General features: G+C 41.4%; 1 protein-coding gene across 3 annotated transcripts in view; it reads left to right on the top strand.

Moving 5' to 3' along the window:
• sytl5 (synaptotagmin-like 5) overlaps nt 1–14,705 on the top strand; it is a 69,136-nt gene that overhangs the window by 42,055 nt on the left and 12,376 nt on the right. For 2 of the 3 annotated variants that reach the window (XM_055015286.1, XM_055015288.1), the window contains exons 7-10: nt 881–989; nt 1,084–1,207; nt 8,116–8,216; nt 8,810–8,905. In XM_055015286.1, the coding sequence (XP_054871261.1) occupies nt 881–989; nt 1,084–1,207; nt 8,116–8,216; nt 8,810–8,905 (430 nt within the window). The remainder of the gene's footprint in view (nt 1–880; nt 990–1,083; nt 1,208–8,115; nt 8,217–8,809; nt 8,906–14,705) is intronic. The other variant, XM_055015287.1, reaches the window with a different exon arrangement.

Raw genomic sequence — 14,705 nt, 5'->3', positions numbered from 1 at the left:
GTCGGTATCTACAAGGAAACACCAACATGTGAAGGAAAATGTTCAGGCGACTAAATAGATTTTTGTTAGGGAAATTCTGCGATGTCGAGGTTTACTGATGTCAGGAGAAGCGATACAACAAAGCAGCACATTCAGGTGAGCCAGCATCAGTTCTGAGGATTCTCTCTGATCTTCTGGTAAATATTGTAGTTGGGAGAAGGTCAGATTTAGATTACAGACTGATATGACGACAACTCATCTGCTTAGTCATGTCAGAAATAGACAATCTACCCCAGACCATAGCAGAGAACCTGAGCATATCGTCCTCCTACAGCGTCTGCCCGTCTGAAGGTAATTTAGGATGATGTCAGCTAACAGCCACCAGAAATACCTCAGTGGAGGAGGAAGTGAGGGCAAAGGAAGTCATTTTTCCCTCCTTTTTGATCATAAGATCAAATCAAAACATTAATTCAAAAGGGAAAATTACTGCAAGGGGACCCCTGGTCAGAGAATCCTGGAACTGATCCTGTAACAGGGTTAGGGCTAACTTTCCTACCACTCCCATATAAGTTTGGAAATGGATGGACTAAACCAAATTCATGGAGCGGCGATCCTAGAGATCTGCAGATTTATTATTATTCAAATGATTATCACAAAGCAGACATACACTCAGGCACACCTAATGATTATAATCACAAAGTTCATGCATGTGATCTAGATGTGGGTGAAACAGCAACATGTGAAGAAAGACTTTTAGGCGTCTAGATAGACTTTCAGCTTAAGAAACAAGTGTTGAAGAAAAATCTGATGGCTGAGGTGGTTAATAAAGCCCCCGTCTTTATGGATTTGCCTCAGGAGTTTAACACACAATAAAACTCTGCTGGTTTCTCTCTGGTTTCAGGAGCAGTGCAGTGGCGTTGGAGTCCTCAGGGATGCCCACAGTACCCAACAACCTGCGTTCCCAAAATCTGGACAAATCATCCACTCCCAGCGACAACCGGAGGGTCAGGGTCAGCGACCAGAACACACACACAGCAGCACTTTGAGGGAAGCAGAACAGGTTTAAATGTTCTCCTAACAGCTTCGGTTTGTGTTTTCACACAGCCTGACGGAGCAGAGAGCGTCGTCAGTTTGCACTCCAGCGACGGTGAGAAGAAATCCACCGGATATCACAGGACAAACTCCGGCACTCCGACCATTTCTGTGTCCAGGGCTTCCGTCTCATCAGGTACCTTCATCACAAGCTCCTCATTTTGTCTTTTTCATTTTCTCTCCTCATTGCCACGACTTCACGGCTCACACACAAACATTTCGACGACTGAGTCACAGTCTGAAGACGTGTTAAAGGCAGCAGATTGCATCAGAGGTGAAATGTGACAGTGTAACATCACCTCCGTGGGTTGATGCTAAAACACTCAGCTGCTCTCCAACTACAGAGGATAAAATTACTCCTTCTGTTGGGAGCAGATGTCACGTCTGCACAAAAGACACTATTAACTTACACTCACTCATCACCAACTGATGCTCTTCTTTATGTGGTGAACTTCCCTCTTATTTAGGTATAATCTCCTCCACTTTGTCTCACACGCTGTCAGACACTTTATCTCTGCTCTGAACTGCTGCTAAGATGTGTGTCAAGACTTTAAAAATGGCTGTGATTAGTGTCATTAGTCATTAAAGAGCTTCTGGAAAATCTCAGACTATATATCAGCAGTGTAGATGCAATTTAAGGATAGATTTTTTTAAGATCCGTGTACTTTTCTATCATTTTATTCCTCGGCTTGTGTCTGACTGTAAGGTCGATAAGGACAGTTTTTCCCCGGAGGAGTCCTCAAATGTTGGCTTTGGTTCAAAATCTCAGACAAGAACTTGTGGTAGAGCTGCCTCCAGTGGCTTCACACCAAGTTTTGCAGTTTGGTCTGCTAGAAGTTTGTTTACATTTTATAAAATTCAAAAAATAAGTCAACTTTTCTTGGTCTATTTTTCCACATTTAAAGGAATACTTACTGAGTTGAGATGATATCAGTCTCATGTCTGTGTTTTAATAAGAGGGAAGAACAGTTCAAAAATATACCTTCCAGCTCTGAAGCTTAACAGAGAACTTCTCATTTGTTTAATCCGTACGCCAACAGTCTTTTTTACCAAAACGCAAGCTCCAAAGGGCATATCTGCTCCTACCGTTGGGTACAAGAGTTTGGCCCACTTCTCAGCACATCAATATCAAAATAAAAATGGGAAAAAATAATAATTATTATTATAGTAATTGTGGAACATGTCTTAGGAAGTCATTAACTTGTTCAGCCTTAATTAACTCATTAGTACTTGTGAGAAAAGGTTAATCACACTTCCGGAGCTCATTAATCTTCTGTCTCTTTAAATCTTCTTGTAACACTCAACAACTGACTGCAGATCGAAAAAGACACTAACTGATGCCAAGAACGCAGGAGCCAGATATAAAAAGATATTTTTTCTGGCTTGCAGCTTCCACCGTCCAAAATGTCATTAAGAAAGATTAGGGAAAGTGTGGAAGTCAAGATAAGATCAGGAAGTAAACTTTCAATAAAGCTCCCGGGTGCTGGGCAGAAAAGCAAAGAAAAAAACAACGTATGAGAGGAGCTGCAGAAAACAGCAGACGTGGTCGAGCACTGATGCACAAACATGAACGAGTGAGAAGGAAACCTGCCAATTATTCTAAATTATTCTAAAAAGAAAATGAGCAGAGTCACTTTAGGTTTATTCTAACTATGCAGAGTGTAGAAACAAACTGAGCTGGTCTCCAGAGCAACTAACTGAAGTCACAGATGTCATCGACACACCAGTCTATTATGATATAATATAATGTGACGTGACGTAACATTATATAATATATAATCGTCTAATTCTGCCCTCATGCCAGCTGCTGTTCAGCCTCTTATGTGAACATTGTGGTGAAATGACGAAACAGTAAATTTATCTCAGCTGCTGCAGAAAGTTCAAGCATGGACCTTTTTTAATATATAATTATATTATAATATATTTTTTATGCATATTAATTTCATGTAAAAATGTCAAGCAGCTTCATTTTTTTACGCTTGATTACTGTAGTGTATTTACGAGGCGGACACGCGTTCATTCATTCCGTGCTCTTTACTGCCATGCTTCCTTCATAACAACAACGGTGTGCATGCGCAACGCAGCAAACCTGAACTCTACGGTGTTCACAGTAGTACAAAAAGCTTCTGCGCCCATAACATCATTCAACCGCTATGTGGTCAATACACCACATCATTCCCCTCTTTAGCTGTGGAACAGTAACTAAAATGATTCCATTAAACAGCTGAAAATGTTAATGAACACACTGTCCTAACAGAATAGCAGTTTCCTGATAATCCATAACAAAAGTGTTATGTAGCCTCAGTCTATTTCTGAAAACATGTTAACAACCAACATTGTCAAGTATAACCTTCAGTGTTTTAAACTGCATTAGTACATTCATATGAATACAGTGCACTTTAGGCGTACAGTTTCAAGGTATGAATCTCGCAGGTGGATTAACCACTCGTTTTGAGCATCTCAGAACCACTGGTTTAGGTCCCAGAGACCCTGGAGTCAGGCTAGCAGTGCTTGCATCCTCCTGTGCGCTGCTACAGCCTTCACCAACAGATAGTTCAGTCTGTAAGTCAGTATCACCTTTATCAGGGTCAGCAGCGACTCGAGGCCGCATCTGATCTCCGTGGCGTCTGTGTACTGTGTCAGAATCACGTTCTCGGACCTCATACGACACAGGACCAGTCTGTCTTAAAACATGTCCAGGAATCCACTTATGTCCTCCCCCCACAGTGCTGTGTAGATACACCGCCTCATCCGCTTCAAAAGAACGGTCAACAGCGCTGCGGTCATGAATATCCTTCTGTCGATACGGTTTCCTGCGTACCGTCCTGGTGATGGAGGGCTTGAGGAAATCCAGTCTCGAGTGAACATGCCTGTGAAGAAACAGATCAGCAGGGGACTGTCCCGTAGTGCAGTTAGGCGTCGTCCGGTACTGCAACAGGAACAATGAAATCTTGTCCTCAATGTTATGTTCGCTAGCCTTTTCAAACCCACTTTGAAAGTTTGCTGGGTGACCTGGAGCACTGGTGGTGTGCAGGATTCCAATCAGCTTGACAAAAGTCTGAAACTCACCAGATGTGACTGTAGTAGCATTATCTGTCACGATTTGCTCTGGCAACCCATAAGAGGCAAAAAGTCTCCTCAGCCTTGTGATGGTTGCTTGAGATGTGATTTGTGACATGCGAAACACTTCCAACCATTTAGTGTAAGCATCCACAACTATCATGAACATGTTCAAAAAAGGTCCTCCAAAGTCAATATGTAATCTTTTCCAGGATTCTCCTGGAAACTCCCATGGGTGCAGAGGAACCTGCTGTGGCATTTTCTGCTCTAGCTGACAGATCTCACATTCCTTACAGATCCGCTCCACGTCTGAGTCAAGGTTTGGCCACCATACATATTTTCTAGCAAGAGCTTTTGTTTTCACTATGCCTTGATGGGCAGTGTGGATCTCTTGTAACACTGCTTTTCTCATTTTTGAGGGTACGACGACTCTGGTGCCCCATAAAACACAACCTTGCTCTGTGGATAATTAATTCCTTTTGGTAGCAAACTGTTTTAAGTTTTCGTCGACTTGGTCGGGCCAGCCTTCCATGACAAACTTATACACTCGGGATACGTCACTGTCTGTGCGTGTTGCCCTGGCAACTTGGATTGCGTTGAGCGGTGCTCCCTGTAGATGTTCCGTTAGCAGTGAGTGGACTGTGGCAGCTGTCACAGCTGTTCCAGTGTCACTAGTTTCAGGCAAAGGACATCGAGAAAGTCCATCAGCGTTGCTGTGATCCTCTGACTTACAATAAACAATGTGATAGTCATAAGCTGATAAGATAATGGCCCAACGCTGGATGTGGGCTGCGGCAAGTGTCGGCAAACTCTTATGCTCGCCAAACAGCGTCAATAGGGGACGATGGTCTGTAACTAGAGTAAAGTGTCTGCCCCATAAGTACTGGTGAAACTTTTTAACACCATATATCAGTCCAAGTGCTTCCTTCTCTATTTGAGAATATTTCTTCTCTGCTGGAGATAACGTTCGGGAAGCGTAGGCTATTGGCCGCTCCTCACCATTTGGCATAATGTGTTGGATAACTGCTCCAATACCATAAACAGAAGCATGACATGCTAAGATGAACGGTACAGAGGTGTCATAGTGAGCCAACACTTGGTCACTAGTCAGTAGCTCTTTACACTTTGTAAAAGCGTTCTGTTCAACCTCAGACCATTTCCATGTTACCTGTCCCTTTAACAGTCTATATAGTGGTGCCAACACCGTGCTTTGCTGTGGCACAAATCGCCCATAATAATTTACAAGACCCAAGAAAGCTTGAAGCTCCTTGATGTTGGTTGGAGCTGGAGCCTCCTGTATTGCTCTCACCTTGTCTCTTGAAGGGTGAATGCCCTGTTCATCCAAAACATGACCCAGATACTCTATGCGAGTTTTACTGAACTCACACTTTGAGCGTTTCACTCATAGCCCATTGTCTTGGAGGCGTTGTAGGACATCCTGTAGGTTTTTGAGGTGTTCCACCTCTGAGCGTCCCATGATCAGCAGGTCATCCAGGAATACGACTACTGGTAGGTCTTTCATCAAATTTTCCATTATCCTCTGGAAAATGGAAGGAGCAGAGCTTATTCCAAATGGAAGTCTGTTGTACACAAACAATCCTCTGTGGGTGCTGATTGTGGTGTACTTCTTTGAGTCCTCATCTAACAGCACTTGTTGGTAAGCTGTTGCTAAATCTATTTTGGAGAAAACTTTCCCTCCACTCAAGGTTGCTAACAGCTCCTCTAACCTAGGTAGGGGATAGGTGTCTGTTTCAACTGCCTGATTTACTGACACTTTATAATCTCCACAAAAGCGTAGTGACTTATCTCTCTTTTCCACTGGCACTATTGGCACTGCCCACTCACTATGTTTCACCGGAGAGATAATCTTTGCTTCTTCCAGCCTCTTTAGCTCTTCTTCTACTACTCTTTCTTTCATAGCAAATGGGAGGGGTCTATGCTTGCTAAACTTTGGGGTTATCTCTGGTTTAACAATAGTAGAAGCCCTAGTGTCTCTAAGGGTTCCCAACTCCTCCTTAAATACTTCTGAATATTTATCTAGCACTGCCTTAAGTGTCCCACACCTTTGCTCCTGTAAATACTTAATCTGGTCCCAGTTAAGTTTAAGTTTCCTGAGCCAATTTCCGCCACACAGTGTTGCACCTTGCCCTTTAACAACTAACAGTGGCAAGTTCTGAACTTGTTCCCCATAGACTACTGTAGCTGTAATCTGCCCCAAAACAGGGATACAACCTCCATTATAAGCTTTAAGCTTAACTGGTGTTTTTTGTATTGGCAGGTGTGCAAACTTCTGTTTGTATGTTTTCTGTGATATAATACTCCTAGCTGCCCCTGTGTAGATTTCCATCTCTAAATCAACATCAGCTACTGTAAATGTCCCTCTGTACAGTTCAGCATCCATACTAGTGACTGTCAAAATGGTAAAAACACCTAAATCTGTGTCTTCTTCTGCTTCCACATATTTTGTGTTTTTCTGCTGTCCTCTCTGCTGTGTACCTTTTCCCCCTTCAGTCTGTGATTGTGCACGACATGCCTTTTTTATGTGTCCAATCTTGCCACATTTGTGGCATTTAGTCTCTTTAAAATGACACTCATTTGCAAGATGATTTTTTCCTTTGCATCTGTAGCAGGTCTTTGCTCCACCTTGTGAACGCTGACTGCTCCGCTGTTCTCATTATCCACGCCTCTCAGTTGACGTGCATCTCTGTCAGCCGTCTCCATGTTGAGAGCGATCTCTGAAGCTTTAGCGAATGTCAGGTCGTTTTCCGAGAGTAATCTCCTCTGGCAGGCTTCGTTCCGTATCCCACTGACGAAACAATCTCTTAAAGATGAATCCAGATTCGTTCCGAACTCACAGTTCACGGCACACTGCTTTAACTCGGCCGCATACAGCGTCACTGGCTGATTAGCCTTCTGGTTACATCGATTAAAACGGAATCTTTCCGCCACCAACAAGGGTTTCGGTTCAAAATATCCTTTAAGGATAGCCACTATTTCGTCAAAAGTCTAGTCTTTTGGCTTATCTGGCTTCACCAAGTTTCTTTAAAGTCCATAAGTAGATGCGCCCATTACACTTAGCAAAGTGGCGACAGGCTTCCCTGCGGCTATGTCGTTAGCTTCGAAAAACTGTTCAAGCCGCTCAATTTCTGGCTTGAACTCATCGATTCTTCCAAACAGGGCCATTGTACTCACTAGTACCGACACCGTGTGTCTCCTTTCCCCGCGGAAAACGTGAGGTTTTTTTACCCTCGTCGCCAATGTAGTGTATTTACGAGGCGGACACACGCGTTCATTCATTCCGTGCTCTTTACTGCCATGCTTCCTTCATAGTAACAACGGTGTGCATGCGCAACGCAGCAAACCTGAACTCTACGGTGTTCACAGTAGTACAAAAAGCTTCTGCGCCCATAACATCATTCAACCGCTATGTGGTCAATACACCACAATTACGATTTTCCTCTTCACAGAAGACCACATCTAAAGTATACCGAGAAACATTTGGATTAATTTAGGAAGTTTTGGACAGATAAAGTTCAAATTAAGTTTGCACACAATCCAAGTCACTGAAAAACCACAAGTACATTTGCATCATGCCAACTGTTCAGCATGGGGTGGACAGTATTCTGCTTTGGGTTTGGGTGGCAGCCAGTGGAGCAGAAAATAAACTCTGGATGCAGTCAGTCAAGAAAGTAAAACTGAAATATGCAGGCTTCAATAAATAGGACAAAGATCCAGAACAGACTTGAAGATTGTTCAAAAACCTGTAGGTAGATGTTAAACCAGCTGCATGAACAAAACATCCTCAGATGTGTCAGAATTTAGAGTGAGTGGGTGAAAAAATCCTCAATCAGGAGCAGAAAGACTCTTTAAAAAACATCTTACAAGCTCTGAAATCTATTAAATTTTGATATATTAGGATTGCCAAGCTTTCTGTCTGCTTCTATTTCTTGGTGTTTAACTTCCTCCCTTTCCTCCCTGCACCAGATCACAGCCGCTCAGAAATGGACCTGTCGGCTCCCGGTTCTGATCCCAGTGACGATGCTCTCAGCCTCAGAAGCCGCTCGGTTCCTGGACTCAACGAAACAGTAAGCAGCATCAACCCAACCCTCCTCCTCCTTTCTCCATCACTACACACTGATCCCTCATTCAATTTCTGCAGCTAATCACAGCAAAAAGCTCTGAGCGTGAAATTAACAGCCTGATTCTTCAGTCCATGCTCCTTTTGTTGAAATCCACACCATGCTGTAAAGTAGAACCGCATCCAGCCCGGGATCTGTGGGCCGATGAACTCAACGCGATGCGTCAGATGTGGGCCTGAATGTTAATTCCACTTCAAAGAGCCTGACAAGCATCTAAACAGATGTAGGCTGAGCAGGTGGAGGATGTGACGGTCAGTATAGAGCTGCTCTGTGTGAAATCCTGCATTCAAAGCAGTTCACCAAAACACAAATGATGTTTTTCTTCCATTCATGTGCACAAGTTTATGATAATCCCAGTGACACTGATTTTATTTTATTTTTTTCACGTGAAAATCAAATTACCACACTCTGTCCAGACTTGTCTCATTGAATTTCTGGAAGCTGCTGCCCACACAGCTGCTACGTGGAGCACAGAGATGCTCTGGACACAGATGTCATCTTCTTCTTTTTCCATTAAATCTGAACGCTGTCATCCACAGGAGTTTTCTGATGAGGACGCAGAAGAAGACATCGACGCCCTGATGTCGGCCCACAACAAGACTGTCAGCCGGCGCCTCAGCAACGCAGTGTCAACGGTAACACCCGTGTTCAAAAAAACTGATTCTGGGAAGTCTAGTGTGCTTACATGCAGGGCAAACATGCTCACATACAGTCAGAGTCAGGTGTGCATGTTCCAGTGTTGACCGTGTAAACAGAGCGAGCTGTGGGGCCGTGATCGCCTTCCATGCTTAGGAGGTCGTGCTGCATTTACATAAACCAACTCCACTCAGTCCTGTGATCGTGTGAAGCTGCTGCTGCTCTGTGTGTGAGAATAACATGCATGGCTGACCCATGTTTTTGTGCAGATTAATGGAGTGTACCTGTGGTCTTTGATCCTGATGGATGGATGGATGGATGGGTAGGTGGCTAGGTAGGTAGATGGGTAGATGGATAGGTAGGTAGAATATCTGCCTCTTCCTCCTCCTAAAAGTTGAGATAAACATGTGTTCATATCAATGCAAAGTTGTCTTTGAAGCTTCACTTATCAATACTTTGAATTAGTGATGAATCAACTGACTGTAACTCAAAAATAGTTTTTATGATGCAGGTCTAAAAAGGCATCTTAGGGTTAGGGCTAACCCTAACCCTAGGGAATTTCACTCAAGTTGCAGATGTGCAAACCTGTCGCTGTTTCTTTTTGTGAGAAATCAGGATTTATAACTAGTTATTCAAACTTATGACATTTTATTTAACACCAGCGTCTCTTTTTAGAAACCGTCCGTGTTGCTCTCAATAATCCACATACCTTGTTGTCAACAGTTTTTACTGTGACTGCAGGAGTAATAGCGGTTCAGGAAGGACATGAGCCTACGGTTAGGGTTAGGGTTAACCCTATAACCCTAACCCTATTTAAATGCAGTTTCCTGATGCCCTTACTCCCACACTGAACTGAAATCTGACGTGTTGAGCTGGAGGCAGAGAGGATGGAGATCTGCCAACATGATGGGCACATAAAACCAAAGCCATCTCATTGTTTAATTTGATGTTATCACACATATTAAATTGGAACCCTCATTTTTATTAGACTTGATTTCCCGTGTTTGCTCTTGACTTGGTCATGAGTTTTCATTTCTCTGGGAGAATCCCTCACGGCCAGCTGTAAAGCAGATAATCCAGTTATTCAAATTACCTCAATGGCGCTTCGTGACTCTGTCCAGGTCCACTGTTCTGCTCGCCTGTCGCTGTAATTTGAGAGCTGTGGAGGTAAACAGATGCTGCTTGTTTGATATCTTTCTACTATGACGGCCGTCACTGAGCCGCTGTTTCACTGTATGAATGGAAGTGAAAGGAGGTGATGAGGGACATTATGCAGATAGCTGAGTGTGTCACCGAGTCCAGCTCTAATGTACTCTTCCTGCTGTTATATGATTCACTCCATGGAGTGACTTCGTGATAATGACAGCACCAATGAGCTCATGTAAATGGCATTTACACATGGGTGACGAATTAAAAGAAAACTCCGCATAAGTTGTCTTATTATTGTTGGACCACCATGTGCCTCCAAATATTACTACTACTAATAATAATAAACTTTATTTCTATAGCGCTTTACAGTAAAATATAAGACGTAAACATTATTCATGTAAAATACAATTAAAGTGTGATGTATGTATGAAATATAATATATACATATATACACACATACATATACATCCATACATACATGCACACATACACATAAATATACATAGATGCACACAGACATGCAGTCATAGAAATAGTGATCAGACCACCTAGTGTTCTTCTATTTCTAGTTCATTTTAATGCCTGGAACCACTAAAGGTCCATTTATTTGGATAAATATAATGATAACAACAAAAATAGCTGATTAGAGTTTAATTTCAGAGCTGATATAAGACATTTTCTATGGTTTTCTTGATAATAATCTAAATCCCTTCAGTTCTTCCATCAGTAGCTATGGGATTGTGCTGCCAGAAACAGTTTTTAGGATTCCATGTTTTCTTTTCTGTCTGTTTTAGTCCCATGATCCACACAGGAGTTAGTACTGATTCATAACCATTGTTTCTCATGACTGCAGCCATGTGTCTTGGATGTTCTCCACCAGCTTCTGACATTGTTCTGCTGTCACAGCAGCCCATTCCTGTTCACTAATTCTAACTAATCTGCTTTGTTTTTGGGTTTGTGGTTCTCCATTTAGCGTTTGATGATTTTCCACAGGTTTTCAGTTGGATTTAGATCTGGTGATTGAGCAACCAAGGCATGGTTCCAATGTTCTGGTTCTCCATCCAGGATTTAACTGACCTTGTCTTGTTGGAAAATCCAGTCATTGGAGGCAGGAAAGCGTTTTCTAGCTGATTGAAGAAGACTGTTTTCTAGAATAGCCCCAAACATGACCTGGTTCATCTGCCCTGTTCCACCCAGACTGAAACTACCCCAGATGGTCACTGATCCACCCCCATGTTTTACTGTAGGGGCAGACAGTCTGGTTTGTAGCTTCTCCAGGCTTCCTCCTAATCAGTAAGTTGGCTGGAGTGGACATCAACTGAAAACTGGATTCATCCCTGAAGAGAACCTCAGCCCAGTCATCAACAGTCCAATCCTTGTGATCCCAGCAAAGAGTAACCAGCTTTCCTCTGCCTTTCCTTGATGAAGGGCTTCTTCCTGTCCTGTGGGACTTCAGACCAGCTTCAACAAATCGCTTTCCAACTGTCCTTGTCCAACAAGTCCCATTTCTCCAGTGTCCACTCATTTTTAAGGTCCCTGGAGGTCTGAGGACGATTCCTGACAGGAATGGATGAGTGATGGTCATCTGGTGGGTAGAAAGATGTTTCCTGACCAGCTAGCAGTTTGGTAGAACCATGTTGGGCTGTTTTTTTCTTGGTGGAATGAACGTCTGTCTTGGAGATCTTCAGTCTTCTATGAATGGAGGCATTGTTATCCTTGAAGAGACTGATTCCACAAGGACAGAAATTTTTCATCATCTCACACAACGTGAAACTGCAAACATCCCTCTTGTGGATCTATAGCTGCACCAGCCATGAATTACAAAAAAAGAGAGAGCCTGTAGTAAATCATCTCAAAGAAAAGAAAAGAAATATATATATATAGCTGTCCAAATACACATTTTTAACATTTCAAATCAGGTAAAACAGCTTCAACTGATCAAAAATATTATAATGCTGGACCGAGCTGGACAATAGACCTAGAAATATTAGGACCAGCTTAGATTCCTTTCTTCACCTCTTACCGTTATTTTCTGTTGAGCCTTTTCCATGATGCTGCTGTAGATGGAGGAGTGAGGAGGACTCTGATGTTCTGACTCTCCCTCAGTCCTTTCAGAGGAATTAACCTCTAAACTTTGTATTGATTGGAACTGACCCTTCCTTTGCCTACAAAGGGACAAGTGGATCCAAACAAAACCAGCAAAATGCCCCCAATAAAATACCCGAACCACTGGTTCGTTTCACTGTAGGGTTCAAAGCTTCAGCTTTTTCATTTAATGCAAGCTCCACAGAAATATTTGCTTTTATTTCTTTCTGTCTTTTTTCAGTTTTACTTACTAATCAAAATGAGCTACATGTACAGACACTTCAGAGATTTCTGGGAAGCATTGAGGTTAGTTTGAACAAGACGAATAAATCTACCGCCAAGTTAAATTCTGCATGTGGGTCAATGTATAACTGCAGGACTTTTTGTATCATAGTTGATATTTTTGCTGTTTTCAGGCCTAAAATCAACATGAGCGCCTATAACCAAACACCACATGGCATTTTAGAGAAAGGTTCTTCTAAATATTATATATACACCTGATTTCTACAGATATTGTAGTAAACCTGTTGACTACTTTATATTAAATAAGTCAGAAAGCCTTGGAGTCTGGCCAGTCTTTGCTTCAGGAGGAAATGACATCATGTGGAGCAGGTCATGTGATCTGGAATTAACACACTTCCTGGAGAGGTGTTTTTGTAACGGGAAACTTAGTGGAAAGGGATTTAATAAGTTATTTTTCATATAAAATGTGATATATTGCCAAAAAAGAAATATCTGTCATGATTATCTAAACTTAATAAAAGAACACAATCCAAACTATTTCTGAATCAGCTCATTTTATTATTGTTTAGCTCATTAGAAGGTGGTCGGTATTAAATTCAGATGGTTATTTAGTTGAAATTTTAGTGATATTCAGTCATTCTTTTATTATTAAGTGATTGTTTCCATAATAAATAATGAAGGAGTTTGTAAAGACATGATCATAATGAACATAAAAACATTAGTTTTTCACTTTTAATGAAAATGTATGCAGATATATCCCATGGACTTCAAAAGTCCCTCAGTTATAGACTGACCCTTTTGTTTTTTGAAGAGAATTGTCGTTCTCGTTTGAAAGCACAAAGCCTCACAGTTTAAATCATGTAACAGCTTAGGATGTCAATAACACAGCAACACTAGTTCTTTACTTTAGAAAAGGGTTCAAATAAGGCCTCAAATCACAATTTGAAACAGTGTCATTAGTAAATCCCAAAGGTTGCAACTTAGGATATACAAGGTGTGATGATTAAATAGTGATAGTGATGCTGTAATTCACTTTAATTTGAACAGATAAGATAAGATAAGATAAAGTTCTTTATTTCTCCCCACTCCAGGGGAAATTTACATTGTTACAGCAGCAGATTGGAACCTTTTCGACTTGTCCATTGATCAGTGTTCACTGCATGGTTCAGGCTGCAAACTGTGCTTAGACTGACTAAGCCCAGTTATTTCATAGGTACACCCTGTGCATTTTGCTATGTGTCTCACTGGAGCTGCAGCAATTATAACTAATTCGTTATCAACAGGGATGTCCAATATTAGCTTTTTTGCCAATAACCAATATTCCGACATTGTCCAACTCTCAATTTCCGATTCCCGATGCCCCATTGGATGCATTCTCAGATGCAACACAGCTTTCAGATGTAAACATTGTCTGTACAGAATAAGAAAACTACTTCAACTGAAGTTATGGAAAAAAAGGCCATATTTATGCCATTTTTTAAAAACTGTCTCAAACAACAGTTCACACTCTCCCTCTCTCTGAGTCGGTAAATGCCGGCGAAATCCAGGCATTATTTTATTGGTTTTCACGATAGGCAAAAAACCTGATAACGATAATGACCGATACTACATTTTTATGCAGATATCGGGCCAACATCCCTAATTGTCAACTATTAAATTAATTAGCAACTATTTTGATAAATCACTTTACATATTTTTTGAGAAAAAAAACATAGAAATAATTTTATTCCAGCCTCTTAAATTTGGTTTAAGAAGCTGGAATTTTCCGGTTTCTTCATTCCTCTGTGATTGAAAAGAGAACTTATTTGGGTTGTGGATGAAACGAGGTATTTCAGGACTTAGGTTTTGGGAAACACTGATTAACTGAGAAAATAACTGACAGATTATTCAACAATAAAAAGAATCATCGGGTGCAGCTTTTTGTCTGAGCCAGGATTTAAACTGTATCAGTGGTTTTACAGAATCATCCAGGTGTGACCAACACACTGCTGTGTTAATGTTCAATCACATCTATTACACAGTGAATTTTTTTAACTTAAGTAGAACTTTAAAGAATTATATCACAAATCTAATCGCAATATCTGTCAGAAAAATTACAACTACAATTGTTTTCTCCAAATAGTTCAGCCCTGTTTGGTAGATTAAGAGTGTGCACAGCAAAATGTTAGTTTCCTACGTTTTCTGTTATTTCTAAGGATAAATAGCTGCTGAGGCTTTATGTACTGCAGGCTGTTTTCACTGCATGCAAACAAGATGCTCTCAAGGTTTGAGTCTGCTTTAGTGACAAAGGAGGTGGATGTAAAAGGCTTTAACAGAAAATGA

Source organism: Amphiprion ocellaris, chromosome 11 (assembly GCF_022539595.1).
Source record: "Amphiprion ocellaris isolate individual 3 ecotype Okinawa chromosome 11, ASM2253959v1, whole genome shotgun sequence".
NCBI lineage: Eukaryota > Metazoa > Chordata > Actinopteri > Pomacentridae > Amphiprion > Amphiprion ocellaris.
The sequence above is the reverse complement of the archived record's forward strand: the minus strand, read 5'-3'. Positions and strand labels throughout refer to the sequence as shown.